At 41.8% G+C, this 21,662-nt stretch overlaps 1 protein-coding gene across 1 annotated transcript in view; it reads right to left on the bottom strand.

Annotated features, from left to right (window-relative positions):
• Nucleotides 1–21,662, bottom strand: part of TNPO3 (transportin 3) — a 2,808,908-nt gene that overhangs the window by 1,002,136 nt on the left and 1,785,110 nt on the right. Inside the window, exon 16 of the mRNA XM_044088630.1 lies at nt 15,278–15,394. Within this exon, the coding sequence (XP_043944565.1) occupies nt 15,278–15,394 (117 nt within the window). The remainder of the gene's footprint in view (nt 1–15,277; nt 15,395–21,662) is intronic.

Genomic DNA, 21,662 nt, shown 5'->3' with positions numbered 1-21,662 from the left:
GTTTACCAACTTGATCTGAAGCATGAACCAAGTCCTGCAATTCCTTACACTCTATACCCTCAGATAAAGCATCTACCTTAGATTTCAATTTACCTAACAGAAAGTTCTGATACTTCAGCATATGGAATTGGCAATTTAAAGCCCTCATAGCTAACGTAGAAGAGGTGTACACTTTTTTACCCCACCTATCCAATGCTCTAGAATCTTTATCCAAAGGAACTGGATTCTTAACAACAGAAGCCCTGACACCCTTAGGCCCTTGGATAATAGTTTCCGGGTCAGCTCTAGGGCTCTTATACAAATATTTATGTGCCTCTGGAACTCTGTAATACCTGTCTGGCTTGACAGGGCAGGGGGTAAAGAATCAGGATTAAGGAAGCTTCAGAAAAAACATCCTGAACAACATCTAAAACAGGGGGAATTGCCAAAGGTCTATGTTGTGGCAAAAACAAAAATTCCCTAAGCCTCTTACGAGAATCTGAAAAATCCTGACCTTCCCACTTGAAATGTTCCCTCATGGAATGCAAGGTTTCAGAAAAGGAAAAATCCTCTGGAGGTGAAGCAGAAGGACAGGAATCCTCTGCATCTGAATCAGAATAGGGAGGAAAATCTTGAATATCCTCAGCTGAGGACTCAGAGTAATCTGAGGAATGTTCTATTCCCTCTAAATCTGTCTCCACCCTAGGCCTCTTCTTTGGAGGGGGCATAGAACCCCTGATCAAAGTAATCAAATCCTCTGCCATTTTCAACATATGCTTTTTAGGAACAGAGCCCGAAGAACCAGGGCTGTGGCCCGTACCAGAAATACCAGGTCTAGCCTTAGCAGGGCCTTTAGTGACTGAAGTAGAAGGCCTAATAACCTTTTGTAAGGATGGAACCACAGAAACTTGAGAAGCACCCTCGGCCTGACCTAACTCCTGAGAGGCCAACTCCTGTAAAATTAAAGGTTCCCCCTGGGATTCAGCCGAGACCTAGGCTGGATCCACAGATTCAACTGTAGATTCCACAGAACCGGCGTCCGCAACGGACGACTCATCCGGTTTAGACCTTAAGGATTTATCTTTACGCTTTTTTGCGGTAGAGGGCGTCGGAGGATCCGACGGCATGTTGTAGTTACACCGCTTACCGAAAACAAGCCTAGCACAGTCTAATCTGCGTTTAATGGTGCGCTTATTAAATTTAGCGCAAAAGCGACACCCGACTACGTCGTGTTCAGGCCCTAAGCAAGGAATACAGAGAGAATGATAGTCCCTATGAGGTATCTGTTTCCCACAAGAAATACAATTATTAACTTTTTCTGACATCCGGATTAACTGAGACAAGAAAAGACAAAAATTTTCACCAACGGGGTACTTAGCCCAACTTGGTCTTCGGTCTGAAACTCGAAAACTGAAAATTTCAGAACGCCGAACGGCACTTGCAAACACTGCTTCTGCTTCGGACCACGCGGCAAGAAAGACTGAGGATATGGCATCGGTCATGCACTTAAGTACTACTACGTACTGACGTCAGTTCCAGGCGCCCGTGACCGACGCCAGCCTAACTCTTTGGTATTCGGGCCGACCGAAGACAGCGGACTACCCACAGGTTATGACTGCAGCAATGTGAGACGAAGAACATCTGGATATGGGTTAGGAGTGTTTTTCGGCTGGCAGCCTGTAAAGCATTTTGTCCAGGTATGCGAATATTTGTATCTCTTTTGTCCTGCAAAAGTCCATTACCACAGCCAGAGATTTGCTGAAGATTGTGGGTGCGGCTGAAAGTCCAAAAGGCAAGGCAGAGAACTGCAAATGTGAGGAGCCCACTAAGAATCTTAAGTATTTTGTGTGCATGGGACTTATGGGAATATGTAAGTAAGCATCCTTGATATCTAGTGTAGCTAGGAAGCCTTTGCACATAATAAGAGGGAATAGACCTGGCAGGGTCAGCATTTTGAAAGTTGGCACCTTTAAGAAAGGATTGAGCCTTGAAAGGTCTAAGATGGGTTTCCATGGCCCTTCTTTTCTGGGAACCAAGAAAATCCTTGACTAGAACCCTTTTCTAAATTGAGAGGGAAGAATTCTTTCCATACTGCCCTGGTTCAAAAGGGACTGTAGTATTGGTAGCAGGAGGGGCAGTTGGTGAGCAGGAGGTCGTGGCCTGCCTAGACTTATTGGAGAGGTAATCCATGACAGGAAGTAACCATCTTGGAGAATGGAGAGGACCCACTTGTCCGAAGTTTCCTGATTCCAAACAGAAAGGCAATGGGAAAAGTGAGCAGACAGTGAAACGGAAGCAGCAGCTGGTAGGGGAGGCAGGAGTGTCAGGTAGTCAGACACTACCTGCCCTGTCCTGAAAGGGTGTCCTTTGACTACAGGAGGAAGGTGCTCTAGCTGAAGGATTTTTATTTCTTGCTTGCCTGTGTCTAGTTTGAGGAACAGGATTGGAGTGTTTCTTGATGAACTGTGTTTTCGCAGGATAGTGCCTGTAAAAGTTAGGTACAGGGAAAACTAGCAGATGCTTAAGATCATGCATCTCTCTTTCTTTTTGTTGCAGGGATTTGAAAAGATCGCATACTTTTGAGCAAAATAAGGCAGTATTGTCAAGTGGTGCATCACTGAACTTAGCTCTGAAATAATCTGGCAGGGGTTGCAAGCGCAGCCAGGAGTATCTGCAAAGTGCAGAAGCTGAAGCTGCTCACCTTGCTGAGGATTCTGCAGTATCATAACTACATTTAATTGAATGCCTGGTGACTTGGGATGTGAGAGCCAATAGAGAAGACGTAGGTGATTTGGCTGAGGAGTCTGGAATGACCGCCAACAGTTGCAAGGCAGAGTCTAGAAGAGACAGAGCATACTTTTCCATATGAGTCTGGTAATTAGTAGCTCTAAATGCCAAAGTGGAAGAGGTGTAAATCATTTTGCCTAGCCTTTACATAGTTTTGCTGTCTTTGTCAGCAGGAAGAATGGTGGTGGTAGGCAGGAGTTTGGAAGCTTTGTCTGTGGAGACAGAAATGGTAGCTGAATTAGCAGGAGGGGACTTAAGTGCTCAGCTGAATCTGGGACTTTGTAGAGTCTGCCGGCTCTATGAGGAGCAGAAGGTTGAGAGTCCAGATAGAGAGATGCAGAGGAAAAGGCATCTAAAAAGACAGGCAGTATAGGAGGAATGGCCGGAGGGCTTGGTGTTTCCATTTGAATGAGGTCATAGTACCTCTCTTGTATTTCAGACATATTTGTGGATTCCCATTTGAAGTGTTCCTTCAATTTAAAAATAGTTTCAGAGAAGGTTAAGTCTTCAATAGGGGAATCTGGGTCTATAGGTTCTTCCTCTGGGGATCCATATTCCAAGGGAGAAGAGAGTTGTGAATTGTAAGAGAGGGAATCATCTGAGGAATCTGAACAGATATCCTCTTCCTTAGAAACGGTCTCTGCAGGCTGAGGCCTAGGACTAAGGAGAGGAGCAGAAAATCGAGGAGCAGAAGCAGCTGATGTAGGCCTCAGGGCCATAAAAGCTGAGAAAAGGCTTTGGCTAAAGGTCTGCTAGTCTGGAATACTTTCTGTTGACTGAGAGATACGCTTCCTTTCTTTCTCTCCTCTTGAGAGTCCCAAAGGGCGTCTGTTTAGGAGTGGGTGTGAAAGTCTGAGACAGGGAATCGAAAGGTTCCCCTGAACACACCAGTTCCCACCGGCATCTGAAATGGTTGCAGGAATAGCCTCTGTGGATGTGCTTTCACTCACCTGTAGTATGGCTTCCTCAGAGGTATGGCGACATCCGGTGCGGCGGATCCGGGACCAGATCCTAAGGCCAGGCAGATGTCAGCCACTGGCTGTGGACCGGCCGGGAGTTACAGGCAGTAAAGATATGGCCTTCATTTTTTTGGTGGCTCAGAGGCGACATCCGATGAGCCCCCCATATGCAAAGCAAGTTGTTTTAGACGTTGGTTCTCCAAGTACAAATTGAGCGCATTCAAATGACTGCGCAACGTTTTCGGAACGAACGCCTGGCAAATAGGGCAGGCCTTATAATTGTGCGACTGTCCAAGACAGAACAAACACTTATCGTGGGTGTCTTTGTGAAGGATCTGACAGCCGCACTGACATTTACCCTTTCTAGATGACATGAAAAGGCAGTAATACAAAAGGAAGAACTGAAAAGGTCCACAATAGGGTACTTAGCTTGAAACTTGAATCGGTCGTCAGCGAAAGCAGGTACACCTGGTGTATGACTGGCGGCTAGAAAGTTCTCAGGCTGGTGCGTGCAGACATCACTTTTATAGCCCATGTACTCTCGTCTAGACCTGATGTCTCGCGCACCTAGGAAAGACTGAAAGCTTTTGGATACTGGCCGTATATACGCAAGACTAGAAGTGTAAACCCATATGCAGAACACTTCAACATAGGAATAGAAAGACATCTGAATTTTACCCCAAACTGATAAAAACAAAGGGGGGGGGGCATGGAAAGTTAACAAATTTTCATTTGTCACACTGGGATTGCTCTAATTAACATATTGATTAGAAAGCTGCCATCTTATAAGTCCAAAATGTTCTACTTCTTAATCTTTTTTGGCCTTCTATACTTGCTGACTACCTGGAAACTACTGTAATTGTGCCTATTTACATCCCACCACAGGTGCGAGAGACAGTCATGGCTACCATACAGGCAGTCAAGTGGTTTTGTCCATTTCTGGTGCTAGGATCTGCCACATAACACAAGCACTCAGGTCACTCCAAGGCAAGTACAAATATGACTCAGTCATTGTCCATGCTGGTGTGAATGACCTGAGACGTACCTCCCTGGACTACATGAAAAGAGACATAGAGGAGCTCTCTGAGCATGTAGCCCAGGCCGGTATGACCCTGACCTTGAGTAGCATCTTACACTCACCAAGAATGATGCCACAGTATGAAGACAAGATTATCAATTTCAACAATTGGCTTAAGTATTGGTGTCATTCAAAGGGGATCCAATGCCTGTCAGCCTGGGATGACATGCTCGACAAGCCACAATGCTTCGCTAGGGATGGCTTGCACCTGTCACCCCTGGGCTTTCGGATATTGGCAAAGGCTCTTGCTACCCCATAGTGCCATTTTAGGCAAGGCTCAAAAGACAAACCCACCTCCATAGGTATCACAAGGGATAAGAAACTAAGAGTAATGCTACTCAACGCCAGAAGTCTAAACCTCAAGATGCACGCACTCGAAACTCTCCTTAGCATGGAGAACATCGATATCTGTGCAGTAACAGAAACCTGGTTCAAGGCTCTCGAAAGCACCCCAGCACTACCAGATTATACCTCATACCATGCTTTTCGGCCCCAAAACTTGGACCGAACCACAAAAGGAGGGGGAGTATCAATATTCGTCAAAGATACCCACACCTCCAGGTTGGTGGCACAGCAGAAGCATCAGAGACTATCCATGTGCAACTAACAGTGGGTAAAACTGCCTTCCAGTTTATAGCCTGCTACAGACCACCCTCCCAAACCCAGGAACCCTACTCGGCCTTCCTGAGAACATTGGAAAATATGAAGGTCTCTCCAAACACCATTATATTGGGTGACTTCAACTACCCAACCACAGACTGGGAGCATTACTCTAGCTCCAACACCCTAGCCCAAAGGTTCCTAAAATTTATAAACTCAAATGCTATGGAACAACTTGTTACCACTCCCACAAGAGGGGAAAACATACTGGACCTGATCATCACCAACATGGGGACTCTATGCTCCAGACCAGAAGTGTATCCCTCACTGGTAAGATCAGACCATAAACTAATCTCACTGGATATTCACATCCCGACCCCACCCCATACCCAGAAAACCACAGTGAAAAACTTCTCTAAAGCAAATTTCACACTCCTCAAAACCGAGGTGGAATCCTTCAAAGCCCCCGGGCCTGTGGATAATACGGCCCAGAACACAAAATTCTTTATAAACGCATTCTATGAACACCTTCAGAAATGCATGGATCATGCAATCCCAAATAAAACCAAGACCCAATCCTCCAAAGGCAGACGTCCTGTCTGGTGGACCCCAGCCATAAACAAACTATACAATAGAAGGAGGAAGCTATTACATGACAGAGCAAAATCCCAAAAAGGGAAGGCATCTCTGATCAGTATTAGCAAAAAACTACGGGCACTCATAAAATCGTCTAAGGCCAGCTTCAAGAAAAAAATTGCACAGGACACTAAGGATAATCACAAGGCTTTCTTTAGTTATGTTAGGAACCTGGGTGGGAATTCCCAGATATGCTAAGAATTAGTCCAAAATGACAAAAAATACACCGAACCCACAGACATTGCCAACATCCTAGCTGACAGGTTCAGCGCAAACTCCCCCCCCTCCCCACCAAAAGGGCTAATATCTATCCCAGCAGAGTGCTGCCCCCTGACATCTCAGATGCTCAGGTAAGAGCTGCCCTCTCCAAAGCAAGAAACACAGCATCAATGGGACCAGACGGTGTCCCGGGCTGCATCCTACATGAACTCCAAGAAGAGCTAAACCCAAACCTAAAACTACTGTTCAATCTCAGCCTTACTACAGGATATGTACCCAAAGAGTGGCGTACAGCAACAGTGGTCCCTCTCCACAAAGGTGGTGCCTCAACGGATCCTGGAAACTATCGCCCATTAAGTCTCACTAGCTTGGTCTGCAAAGCTATGGAAAGGATTATCATGGACCTTATAAATAAAGATACTGGGGACCTACAGACACTGGATCCTACCCAGTTCGGCTTTGTTAAGGGCAGATCCTGCCTCTTAAACCTGGTCGATTTCTTTGAAACAGTCACCAAGGCCATTGACAAGGGGAAGGTGGTCCACACAGCCTACCTGGACCTCGCAAAAGCCTTCGATACAATACCCCACCCGGGCATTATAGATAAGCTCACCAGCTTAAATATAAACCCCTATGTCACTAGATGGGTTGCAAACTGGCTCAAGGACAGAACCCACATGGTTAGAATAGCTGGAGCCATGTCAGACTCCAAACCAGTTACAAGTGGCGTCCCACAAGTCTCAGTCTTGGGACCTCTCTTGTTCGGTATATATTTCTCGGAGGTACAGGCCAACATGGAAGGACTGTGGCTGACCAAGTTCGCAGATGACTGCAAACTGGGCGCCATAACAGACTCTCCAGCCGACACAAGCATCCTCCAAAAGGGCCTCATAGAAACAGACAACTGGTGCCAGAGCCATGGCCTCAAGCTAAACGCCAAAAAGTGTATAGTCATCCCCTTTGGCAAAAACAAAGTGCCCACAAATTACCACATAGGTGGTAATCCATTAAGTACAGAAGAAGTAATTAGGGACCTGGGGACCCAAGTTGATAGCAATCTCTTATTTGACAACTTTGTGGCCAAAGTGGTTAGAAAAACATTTTATATAGCCCACCTAATCATGAAGGAATTCACATCTAGATCAGGGGAGGTCATCGTGCCTCTTTACTCATCCCTCATCAGGCCCATAATTGAGTACAATGCCCCTTTTGGGATGTACCTTACCAGACACCTGCAGCAACTGGAAAGACCCCAAAAGTACCTCACCAAGAGGATCAAGGGGCTCAAACAGATGCCGTATGCTGCCCGGTTAAAGAAACTCCAGCTCTACTCAGTGGCATACCGCCTGCTCAGAGGCGATCTGTGCCTGACGTATAAAGCCATGTCCAACCCGGAATTAATGGACATGCTGCACCTCAGAAAATCCAAATCCCATCGAGCTACGCGCTCGAGGGACTTAAACCTCAGCACTGAAATAAATAGGACATGCTGGAGGGACAGATTCATAACCCAGAGGCTCCCTTCACTCTGGAATAAAATCCCCGTCCAGGTTAGGCAGAGTCCCTCATTGACTCTCTTCAAGAGGAATCTTGATGAGTGGATGGGAGATCGTAGGTTTACCCCAGGCATCACTTCTGTGTCACTGTTAGACAGAGGCACAGTATACCAACCTCGAAAAAGAGCATAGCAAAATTAATTTAAAATGGGTGGCGAAAGCCATACACACTCTGGCTAGGCTTATAAATGCCCTACGGCAGATAGCCTAGTATGAACCTATGAACCCACCCCAGGAGCTGATGTGAATGTTCACACATATAAGGACCTGCTTATGCTTTCATTTGTGGGTATGCACATTCCCACAAATGTCCCAGGAAGGCTATCACATGAAAATGGCATGTCAGACTCCAACACATGTCCTCAGCTCATATGCCATGCACCAATCTATCCATCAGGAACCAGTTCTGTAATGAGACAGATTAACCATCACATAAGGATGGTTGAGCTGGTAATGGCCAATTACTCCCTCCCTGGTCCTGTCTATTACTTGGGTTGATAGCTGATTCCAGGTTTTCTGGGTCACAGTTAGGGCTTCATTCTTCTGCAATACAGAGATGACTCCAGATAATACCGGACTGACCAACTTTGCAGATGACTGCAAACTGGGTGATATCATCAATTCCCCTAGTGATGTGGACATCCTCCAAGAGGGTCTCACCCAAACAAATGATTGGTGCCTCAAACTGAATGCCAAAAAATGCATCATCATCATCCCTTTTGTAGAGAATGACATCCCCACAAATTATTACACTGAAAATAAGGCACTAAGCATGCAATCAGTCGTGAGGGACTTGAGAACCCAGGTTGACAGCAGACTGACTTTTGACCACCATATTGCCTCCATTGTAGGGAAAGTTTTCTACACATGGCCCACCTCATTAGTAAGGGTATCTCATTCAGGGACAAGGTGGTCATGACATCCCTGTATTCTTCTCTTATAAGGCTGATTATTGAATACAATACCCTTTTCAGCATGTACCTCACAAAGTACATGCAGCAGCTGGAGAGACCACAAAGATTCCACACCCGGAGGATCCAGGGCCTCAAACATTTACCCTACGCAGACAGGCTAAAAGCCCTGTCCCTCTACTCAGTCTCCTACAGACTCCTCAGAGGTGACCTCTGTCTGGCATACAAAGCAATCTCAGAACCCACACTGATGGGACTGCTGCATATCCGCAAGTCAAGCTCCACTCGAGTAACCCACATGCAAGACCTCAACCTGGTCTGTGACATCAATAGGACTTGTTGGCGGAACAGATTTGTGTCCCAGAGACTCCCCCCTTTTACAGAATACACTCCCTCTCCATGTAAAACAGAGAACCTCATTAAACCTTTTAAGGGCAACCTGGATAACTGGATGGGGAACAGAAAATACACCCCTGGGATTCCACCTATGTCCCTGCTGGACAGTGCCATAGGGTGCTGACTTGTTGAAACATGGGCTAAATTCTTGGCTAGGCTTGTAAGGGCCTCACCTATGATCCTATGAATAAATAATAATCTACATATAACTGAATCTGTAAAGTAGTGGTGAAGCAAAGGTGCACAAGTCAGGTTGTTACATGGAAATGGATAGTAAGATACAAGCAGTCAAAATGTTTTTAGTCCCTTCAGTCTTATGCACAGATCAGTGATATTTTTATCAACTAGAGGAGAAGTTGTGGAGAGCAATTAGTAATGAGCTGAAGGACTTTATCTGGGAGAGGAACACGGCAAGAGTCAAATGGGATAAGATGTTTCTTCCAGTTGAACAGGGCAGATTGGGAACACCCGATTTGGAGGGGTATTTCAGTGATACACAGCTATGGCTCCCATACATAGCACAAGCAGAAAACTATAACTCAAAGTGGATATGAATGATGATGAAACGGAGGGGGGGGGGGGGGACTCAAGAAACAAGGACAGACTGGGATTTTGGATGCAGGCCTTTAAGGAGAACAACAATAATCACCCAGATTATTATATCCAAAATGTAGCAGAAAGTATTCTAAGAACTAAGCCAACACGGGAATGGAGAAAGGAGATCCTGCCGATAGGGATGACTGCAATTAGGGATACAGACCATAGGCAAGAGGGGGATGGAATTTACTGGAGAAAACTGGCGAAAGGAACCAAAGTATTGGGAGCAAATAACTAGAGAGGGAACGATGACAGAATGGGAAGATGTCAAGAATTTATTTGGACTGCAGGTTAGAGACTGCCTTCACTATCAAGGATTGATATCAGAGTATAGGCAAAGAGAAAGAAATAGGGGGATCCTAAACGAAAGACCAGCACTGGTACAGTTTCAGTAAAATCTAGAACAGCTGCTGCCATTAAAAAAAGAATAATTAGTACAGCATATACAACATTGCATGATAACTATAAGAATCAATCAGAGGAGGTTAGAAAGGATTGAGAAGAGAGACTGGTTAAGCAATTTGCAAAGAAGTGATAGGAGGATAATATGCATGTCTCCCAAACATGCAACAAAATTTAGATGACTCAGGATTTTGCTAGAAAATGTTTAAACAGATATTTTTATACCCCAAGTAGACTCCACAGAATTGTTCCTCATGTAGATGGCAAATGTTGTAGGTGTGAAGGGGAAGAAAAAGGTAACAGGGAACATATTTTCTGGGAGTGCAGTGAGTTGGTGGACTTTAAGGATTCCCTGTGGGATGCATGGTCAGAGATGCTGGGTGGGCAGATTTGGTGCGACAAGGTAGATGATTTTTCCTGAGCTATGAATCAGAATTGCCTAGAAATGGCAAGGCCTCACTGTCTCTATTTATGGTGGCTGCCAAAAAAGCAATTACTAGAAGATGGAAATCAAAATCTAAACCAACTATATTAGAAGTAGTGAATATATTAACAGAGACGAAACAACTGGAACTGAGATCTGTAGAAAAAGGTAGAGCAAACTACATAGGAAAAAATAGGAACTGTTGGAATAATACATACAGGGGAGAAATTAGGCTTAAAAGAAGGTAGGACTTAAATGAGCTATGCAATGTTTCACTAAACGATTGTGTAGATTATAAGTGATGTAAACTGTTTGCAACTAGGAGCATGTCAGTATGGTTTGTGATGTAAAACGCTTGCAACTAGGATTGTATCGGTGCAGTTTATTTTCATTTATATAAATGTATAATTGCTTATGTCGTAAGTGATGGTTTAATAAAGATGTTTCTTGTTTAAAAAAACGGGCAAGAATTGAATAATTTATGTAATGTTACTTAGGTTATATGACATATAGCAATATATGTGAAGCAGAATGTTTAATTTTAACTTAATATAGTTTTATTACTTTTATATAATGTAAATGTGCCTATGTCACAAGTGATAATTCAAAAACTGTTTAAAAATAAAAAAATCCCCTCTTCTCCATCATCATCAACCCCCTTTTCCTTATTTTCTACCTAGGGTAGAATGTCATGTCAACTGTCCCCTCCTCTCTTAATTAATTGCCACTATCCTACCTTTTTTAGACAGTCATGCATAGCTGTCTCTTGTGGTCTCTCTCGCTCTCAATCCATCTCTCTGCTGGATGCCTTCATTTTCTCTTGCCATATTCCGGTCAGTCCCAAATCATCTTTGCCAGACTGTCTTCTGCTTTCCTGAACATATAACTTGATCATCATATACTTTCCTGAACATCCTCTGACCCATTACTGATGTATTTACTACACATCAGTAAGTCAAATGGCATCAGAAATACTTGGCCTAGGATCTAACCCTCTTCTGTAACAAACAGAACAGTTTGGAGGGACAGGTATATTTTGCACAATATACCACTCCCGTGGAACAGACTTCCTATCCACATAAAATAAAGTTAATCCCTGTCCATTTTCAATTGCAACTTAGATCTATGGATGGAAAACAGAAAATATACCCCAGGACTGCCCTCTGTACTACTAACAGAGGAAGCTCCTAAATGCTTTATCACATATGCATGGGTCCCTTCAAATTATCTACAGTATGATCCCAGTTATTCTTATTACGCATAATATATAATTATCGACCATGGGATGGGTCTATAATGAAACGGGGCAGTTATTTCAAGCACAAATGGGAAAATGTCTTGGCATAAAATGGTCTGCAAAAGCAGCTAGCTTAGAGCTTACCTATGAACCAACATGCCTGAACAAACAATCTTGTTCTATTTGACCATCTCTGCAAACAGAGTCACCTGGGCTTCTGCTCTGATGTCCTAATTTCTTTGTCTGGCACACATTGTACATCCTACCACCCATCCCAGGCTCTTAATCTCAATAATCTCTATTTTTCTCAATTGCTCCATCTTCACTGCCCTGGTTTCTGTATCATACAGTAGTATTGGCTGCACCACAGTTTTATACACTTCACTTTTCAGTTTCTTTGGCATTCTTCTATCATACACAACCCGACATAATGTGTCAGTTGGTTGCAGCCCCTCTGATTCTAACTTTGACCTGCTAATTCGATCTTTCCTTTTTCTAAATCATCCCTCCCAGACACCTGAAGCTGTTGACTTACTCCACTATTTTTCCTTCTATCTCAATTTTCAGTTTCTTTTGCTTCCCTCATTTGCTTCCATTACAACTGTCTTATCTGTACTCAGTTTCATCCAGTGTGTCTTCAGTTATGCATTGCATTCCAGTCCCCTATCATCTGCTACAGTTCTTATTAGGAGACTGCCTGTAATGGCACATCATCTACAAACACTAACTTTGTTGATCTGTTCCCTCCAACCAGTTTCCTAGTCCATCACCAGTATAAACAGCAGTGGGCTCAGAGCTAAAACCTTGACACACTCCCACTACTACTTGGAACCCCTCTGCAAGTCCGAATACTGTTTGTATTTTTGTCATTGGGTCCTCAAACACAACCTGCACCAATTCTACCAATGTTTCTGGGACTTCAAATCATTGCAGGACTACTCAAATCTGCTATCATTTGTGACTTTGTCATATGCTTTCTCCAAATCTAGGAATGCCCAGCTGAACTCTTTCCTCATCCACAGCTTCTTCTCAAGTATCTGTCTCACTGCAAACATCAGGTTGGTTGTACTGCATCCTTATCTGTACCTAAACTGCACATCTCCTATCTGCATATTCATTTATCAATTACTCTCTCCAAAATTTTCATGCAGTGGGATTGAAGTTTGATACCTCTGTATTACCCACAATTGTGAATATCCATTTTGTTCTTGTGCACTAGTACTAGAATGCTTATCTTCCAGTCATCTCTCCATGATGCTATGAATACACTCTGAAGGCATTTCTCCCTTAACTCACAACAAATTGATCATATCTGGAGTAACTGTATCTGAGCCTGCTGCTTTCCCTGACTTAATTTTCCTTAGTGCTGTCCTGCCCTCTTCTAGGGTGGGCTCCTCTTCTTCCATCATATGCTGTGTCTGGGACAGTACAGCTTCTATGGGGTTTTCTTCTTTCAGAAGCTGCTGGAAATACCACTTCCATCTCCCTCGGATGTAAGCAGGTTGTTCTTGGCATCTTTTACGATAGGTATATAGTGACCATCTTATTTATGACATTGCCTTGCAACCTTACAGAGTTTCTTTGTGCCATTTATGGAGTCACTTTCCAGAAGCTGGTAGACTGCCTCTGATGCCTTGTTCCTTACTTTGGTGACTACTTTCTTGGCCTCCTTGTTAGCCAACCAATATTCCTTCTTGGCCTGGTCTGTCATTACATCCCACTTTTTCCTGCACTCCTCCTTTCTACTGATGATTTCCTGGACTTCTGCATTCTACCATCAGGTTTCTTTTTGAACCTGATCTCCATAACTTGCTTGACCACAGATCTGTTACATAGTTCTCACACATGCTGTTTTGAGGTGCTGCCATTCTTTTTCAATTCATCCTACTTCCAGTTCTTCCTGAGATACTAAAGCCCAAAGCATTTCCTTGAACTCTTCCACTTTTTTTCCAGTCAGATCTTCAGCCTAGTTTCTTGGAGAAGCATTAATGCTAGTAGTTGAAGCACCAAGAGACTTGAGAATATGACATGAATATGACTACAGACACAAGTGTACACGTTTGTAAGAATATCAGGTAAAAGATTTCATACATTTACTGGGGAAACCAAGACCGAAGTAAAATAAATGAATGAACAAATAAAGCAAAGAATAAGACCCCATCATGACTGACCTTAAGTTGTTCCATCCTACAATGTCGGAGTTGCACACCTTTCTCCAGGTATCTAAGCCCATTTACAACCCATGGATTTTGCAACTGCTTAGGAAAACTGTGAGCCAATTTTTCCATTGGGAACTGGTAAGCATAAGGATGAAGAAATGCGGTCAACTACTAGCATTACCTTTGTTGGAAAAATGCTTTTTTCCAACATTTTTTCTTTGTTTCTCCAAAATGTATAACTTGACATCTAAATTTCAATCTACCATTTGCCAAGAAGGCAACCTATATAGCTCTGAAAACTGAGGTTGCTCATGACAATGAGAAAACAGATAGAAAAGGAAAGGCCTACTTTGACTATACTAGCTGCTCTTTTTTTCCCTAAGGTTTCTATTTTTTTTAAAACTTGTTCCAAAGACACTTCACAAGAAAAATTAATTTCTGACAAAAACAAATTATGCTGGGATCAAACCCCATGGGAAAGGAACACTTGTGTAGGTTGTCTTGGAGTAGTACCTACTGTATAGATGAACATTTTTCAAGTTTTAGCTTGAAGAAGGAAGACAAGAAAGCAGATAATGAAGCCAACTTCTTTCAGCTTTTTCCCAGGTAGGGGTTGCCACAGCGGATCACCTGTGCGCTCAGGATTGGCAGACGAGTTTTACGGTGTCGAGTTGCCAGCCCAGTGCCCAACCTTCCACAGAAGGCACACACACTTACTCACGTCTAGGGTCAATTTAGAGTGTATAATCCACCTACACCATGTCTTTGGGATGTGGGAGGAAACCGAAGCAGACCAGAGATACCCACGCGACCACAGGGAGGACATGCAGACTCCGCACAGAAAGCACTCCAGCTGAGGATCGAACCGGAGAACCTCTTGCTGTGAGGTGGCAATGCTAACAGCTGCACCACCGCAGCCACCCAAGATAATGAAGCCAACATCACTGCTTAATTAACTAAAATATAATGGAAGCAGTAAGCGTGAACTCTCATGAATTTCTACTTCTTTGCTTGAAAGCAGTCAACAGCGTAACTATTGACAACCATTATACACAAATGTGCATGACATGAGAACATTAGCAATAGGAGGCATCGGGAATAAGGCTACTGGAAAAACCTAAGTAATGTTGTTGACTCGTACCTGAGTAGACACATCATGTTATTTGGTTCTGATGAAACAGTCACCTAAAAACAGTCCCAGAAGGTTTTCTTTGACAAAAGTTGAGCAGGATTTCAAAATATCACACAAGTATACAGCAGAAATATAAACTAATACTTGCACTGCAGTGTGCTAATTATGTAAAAAAAAAACACATATATAAACAGTTTTACTATACCTGCAGCATGTCTAGCAAGCCTTGTTGACAGCCTTCCTCCATTCCATATTCATCTACAAGGATACTACCCAGATACAGAAAACAGGAGTGCTGATGAGCTCGATATACATCTACCATCTGCAGGAAATTGGATACAGTTAAATGCAAGCAGACCTCACCACACGATCAATGAATGCAGAATTTTCACTTTTTGTTAAAATTGTACTTCCTCTCAAAGAAACCTGTTTGTACAGGTGTGTGCACGCATGTATAGAGACAGAAAATGTATGTACAGATTTATCCATACATTTATTGTATGTACACAAATCAGAAACGTGTGTCTATACAGTGGATATAAAAAGTGTACACACCCCTGTTAAATGCCAAGGTTATTTGATATAAAAAACATGAGACCACAATAAATAATTTCCAAACTTTTCCCACCTTTATGTGAACTATAACCTGTACAGATCAATTGAAAAACAAATCTGGTGGGGGGGGGGGATATAAAAAATGAAAAATGTACAATAAGCTGGTTGCATAAGTGCACACACCCTTAAACTAATACTATGCTGAAGCACCTTCTGATTTAATTACAACATTCAGTCTTCTTGGGTACATACCTGCCATAAATTAGAGACTCTGATTAACCCCAAATAAAGTTCAGCTGTCCTAGTAGGATTTTTCTGACATTTACTCAGTTACCTGCTACAGCAAAAGCCATAGTTCGCAGAGAGCTTAGAAAGCATCAAAGGGATCTAATTGTTGAAAGGTATCAGTCAGGAGAAGGGTACAAAAAAATTTCCACAGCATTGGATATACCATGGAACACAGTGAAGACAGTCATCAAAAAGTGGAGAAAATATTGGACAACAGTGACGTTGCAAAGAACTGGACGTCCCTCCAAAATTGATAGAAAGACAAGACGAAAACTGGTCAGGGAGGCTGCCAAGAGGCCTACAGCAACATTGAAGGAGCTGCAGGAATTTCTGGCAAGTACCGGTTGTGCACTACATGTGACAACAATCTTCCATATTCTCCATATGTTTGGAATATGAAGTAGGGTTGCAAGATGGAAGCCTTTTCTTACACAGAAAAACACCCATGCCTGGCTAAAATTTGCAAAACAAAACATCAAGTCTCCCAAAAGCACGTGGGAAAATGTGTTACGGTCGGATGAGACCAAAGTTGAACTTTTTGGCCACAATTCCAAAAGGTACGTTTGGCATAAAACACTTCATATCACTGAAAGAACACAATCCCCATGGTGAAGCATGGTGGTGGCAGTATCATGCTTTGTGATTGCTTTTCTTCATCTGGAACTGGGGCTTTAGTTAAGGTGGAGGGAATTATGAACAGTTCCAAATACCAGTTAATTTTGCCCCAAAACCTTCAGGTGTCTGCTAGAAAGATGAAGAGGAATTTCACCTTTCAACACGACAATGACCTCAAGCATACATCCAAATCATCAACAAAAGAATGGCTTCACCAGAAGAAAATTGAAGTTTTGGAATGGCCCAGCCAGAGCCCAGACCTAAATCCTAAAGAAAATCTGTGTGGTAACCTGAAGAGGGCTGTGCACAAGAGATGCCCTCGCAATCTGACTGATCTGGAGCGCTTTTGCAAGGAAGAGTGGGCAAATATTGCCATGTCAAGATGTGCCATGCTGATAGACTCCTACCCAATAACACGGAATGCTGTAATTAAATCAAAAGGTGATTCAAGAAAGTATTAGTTTAAGGGTGCGCACACTTATGCAACCAGCTTACTGTACATTTTTTATTTTTTATATTTTTTCCCCCAACAGATTTTTGTTTTTCAATTGAACTGTACAGGTTATAGGTCACATTAAAGGTGGGAAAAGTTTTGAAATGATCTACTGTGGTCTCATTTTTTTATATAACAAAAACCTGGCATTTTAACAGGGGTGTGCACACTTTTTATATCCAGTGTGTGTGAGTATATATACATATATATATATATATATATATATATATACACACACACACACACACACACACACATGTATATACACACACACACATATATGTATATACACACACACATATATGTATATATGGGCCTACTTTGTTTGACAGAAAACATATTTCACTGAAACTAATTTCGTCAAAGCCTCATTTCACTGAAAATGAATTGCCTGAGCACAATTCACTGAAAGCTCACTTCACTGAAAACTCATTTGAGTGAAACTCATTTCGTCTAAACAGGTATATGCCCTGTTCTCCACTGTACTGCGATCCTAGAGTTAGTATATAAAGTAAGGGGGGGGGGGTGGAGGCGTAGCTCCCCACCTATTTTAAATGTTGTAAACCACAGACATGATTTCTTACAAGTCAAATGAATAACTCTTTCTGAAAATAATATATACCCAAACTATGTGGGGTGCTGTGCCCCCCCCCAAACTATATATATATATATATATATATATATATATATATATATATATATATATATATATACTAACTCCAGGCTTGCACTACAGTGGGGAACACGGTCTATACCTGTTTAGATGAAATGAGTTTCAGTCAAATGAGTTTTCAGTGAAGTGAGCTTTCAGTGAATTGTGCTCAGGGAATTCATTATCAGTGAAATGAGGCTTTGATGAAATTAGTTTCAGTGAAATGTGTTTTCTATCAAAGTATACCCATATATATATATATATATATATATATATATATATATATATATATATATATATATATATACACACACACATACATATATCTAACTTTCCATCTATATATAGACATATATATACACACATACAGACACACACACACATATATACATATACAAAAAGCCATGCAGCTGTATTGGCACTTTCACCCTACGTGCCTTTCTCAACTACTCAAAACAGATTTATCGTTAGCCATCCTTCAACACCTTTCCTCATTCAATTCCGATTCTGTATCATAACTCGGGGAAAAAACATTTCCTTAGTTATACCAATTTGCTCAGCCAGTAATTCTGATACAGTAGTCTACAGGAAACTTTTAAGTTCTGCCAACTCATTACACTCCCAAAAAAATATGTTCCCAATTACCACCTCCTTCCCCATCACACCTCCAACATTTATCTACATGATGAAAAATTCTTTGGAGTCTACTTGGGGTATAAAAACAGCTATGTAAACACTTTCAAGCAAAGATCCGAAATCTTCTAGACTTTGTTGTATGTATGTGGGAGACGTATATCCCCCATTGCTTCTTTGTGAATTGCTTATCCAGACTCTCTTCCTCATGCTTTCTAACCTCCTCTCATTGATTCCTACAGTTATGAAATATTTTATATGCTCTATTAATTATCCCTTTTTTAACAGCAACTTTGGTTCCAGATTATACGCAAACCCTACAAGTGCTGGTCTTTCTCTTAGGAACCCCCTCTTTCTTTCTCTTTGCCTATACTCTGATATCAATCCTAGATAGAGAAGGCAATCTCTAGCCTGGAGTCCAAATAAATCTGTTGGCCTCTTCCCATTATATTACCTTTCCCTCTCCATTTGTTCCCAATACCTTGGTTCCTTTGCAAATTTTCTCCAATAAATTCCAGCCCCTTTCTGGTTATTGTCTGCATCCCTAATTGGGGTCATCTCTATTGGCATAATCTCCCTTTGTCTCCATTCTTCTTCCAAATAAGAGAAGACTATCTTTATTATTTATTTACTGTTAATGATTAGCTAGCATACAGCTTTTCTGCTAAGAGATAAGCTTTAATTCTCCATCATGTTCTTCCTAACTTCCTTAATCAACAGCACTTAATTACCTTAGTTCTTACACTGTCAACAGTTGAAGAAAAGAACAGCTTTGCTCTAAATTCCAGGCAACCAACATCAAATATCTAAGCTGTGCAGTAAACCATCATTCTACCCTAATACATTCTTAGTGACAAAGATCATTCCCTTCCATCCCTGTTGAAATTTTCTACACATTAACCAAGTTTCAGTTCTCCTTCATAAAAGCCATGGTTTCATTTACTAACATGAGAAAATGCACTAGTTCATTCTGTCAAAATACACATTACGGACATTAAGTCTAAACAGACAGTGGGGTATATCTATATAAAATGCATGTTTATTTTCACAAATTAATAAAAGTCAAAACCATATGCCATTTGGTTTTGCACAGCGAAAATAAAACTGCATACTACCACAGATTAAATTCACTCAAATCTGACAGTCAATACAGTCCCTAAAGGATACATACCATCAGTAAAATAAAAGTCCAAGGCTGCAGCCTCCTTTGGCCCAACCTCCAGCTCTAAAAACAAGTTCTTCCACAGTTACAATTCACAGGTTAGCACTGAATGCACTGTCATTTCATGCTTCCAGAACTTTCCATTAAATGTACCTCTAGGTAAGGAATTCCTTGCTTCTGCATTCAGTCAACCTCATGATATGCCACCCTGATTGTTAATTAAACCCTAGTTACCTAGCTAAATGCTGTTATACTATTCCTACTGCAGTATACATTATGAATACACATTTAAAAGCACATATGCATTCACCGTAACCAATATGTTACAACTACCCCCAGCACCAAACCAAGCAGGTTGCAATCAAAACAATGGGTTGCAGGCCCTGTAAACCAATAAGAACTTCTGTTGGCTAGGGTAGGTATGCAAGTCATTACATACTGGAATGGAAGGAAGGATAGTGCCACCAGCATATTATGGCATTGTCATTAGTCTGTCTACTTAACTACTGCAAAGGAACATGTCTGTAACCAAACTGACGCTCCTAACAGTACATCAATACAAAAAGTCAATTTCATAGCTGGACACGCACATTTTTCTCTTCCTCTCTCGATAGGAAAGCATGCTTTTTCCGCATTGCTTAGCTTTCTGTGGATACAGGACACAAGGTGCTCCTTACCACGAATGTCGTGAGATAGCACTGACCCCAAAACCATCTCTAATGTGTCAGTACACAGGGTTATCCCTTCAGTAAAATCAAGAGTTACTACAGGCTCAGAACAATGGACCCTTTTAATTTATTAAATTCCTTGCCTGCCTCAAGAGATCACTGCACTTTGACGGCAGCTTTTCCCTTGTGAGATAGATCAAAGGACAGGCAATAGCTGCAATACTGGGCACAAACTTTGGACCAGCTCTTTCAAGGAAAGACTTTCATCTGTCTCTTAGTAGAGAGTTCAGGCCATTTTATGGCTACTTGCTTCCCAGCTGTGGTCTTACTGGCCCTATTACTATAAAGTATCTGAAGTGTTTGGCTTTTACTATACCTACCTTACTAATCTTAGGATTTACAGTGAAGTCTGTTCGTCTTACTGATAATACCATAGCCTGCACTTAAGGTAAGTGAGATTGCCAGTGTTATGGATGAATGACCATGTCATCCAAGCAAGCAGCAGTACATCATGAGGAGGTTTTAAGTATTTTATGCATCGGCCTCTGAAAAGGAGCTGGAGCTCTATGTAGGCCAAGTGGTAACACTGAGCAAAGAAACAGACCAACAGGAGTTACAAAAGCTACTTTTTTCCCCTTTGGCAGAAGGGATGAAGTGATACCTGCCAGTACCACTTTGACAAGTATCTGGCTTTCCATGGTTTCAGTATAAACTCATCAGTTCTGTGCATGGGACAGTAACTTTTTAAATCTATTCAGTTTCCTAAAGTCATTACAGAATCCAATACTTCTACCAGGCTTAAGAGCTAGCACTGTGAGGCTGATTCAATTACTTGGTTAATCATTTAATATACCAAGTTTGAACATTTCTTGACATGTTTCCCCTTACTAATTGTTTCTGTGCTTGTGGTACTTTGTAAGGTCAGTCTAATCTTTGGAGGTATTCTCTTGATATCCTCTATTAGCTTAGTTCTCCCACTCATTTGTGGAACATTTCTTTTAAAAAATACACATGGGTTACTTCAACCTTTCAAAATGGCAACTGTTCGATTGAAAAAAAAAGTCCTTACACAGCTGATCAAGAATCAGCTAATCATAAGTAATGGTGTTTTTTTTTTTTTTTTTTAAGTGCGAGATCATAGTACAGTAGGGATTGGGAAATATACCCTTTCCCAACAGTAGTGCAACCTTGGAGCTGGTATATATAATTAAAAGGGTGTGTGTGTGGGTGCAGAGGAATTTTTTTTTACACACAGCACGGCAGAACTGGAAGCCAATAAAGGATGCACCCGTGTGGCAAGTACCACAGACCACACCAGTAATTGGAAAACAACAATTTTAATACAGATTAAGTGTTTTCGTTTCACAAATGGAAACTTCATCAGAATAAAGATAACTTGCCACAAACCACTTTATATAGTCTATACAACACGTACATTGATTAAAACAAGCTTGAAAAATGAAACTTCATTAGTTAACAGGAATGCACACCATATTTAAAACTGAAACATAAAAGAAATCACTT

This window comes from Protopterus annectens, chromosome 11.part0, assembly GCF_019279795.1.
Source record: "Protopterus annectens isolate FY-2018-M chromosome 11.part0, PAN1.0, whole genome shotgun sequence".
Taxonomy (NCBI): domain Eukaryota; kingdom Metazoa; phylum Chordata; order Ceratodontiformes; family Protopteridae; genus Protopterus; species Protopterus annectens.
The sequence above is the reverse complement of the archived record's forward strand: the minus strand, read 5'-3'. Positions and strand labels throughout refer to the sequence as shown.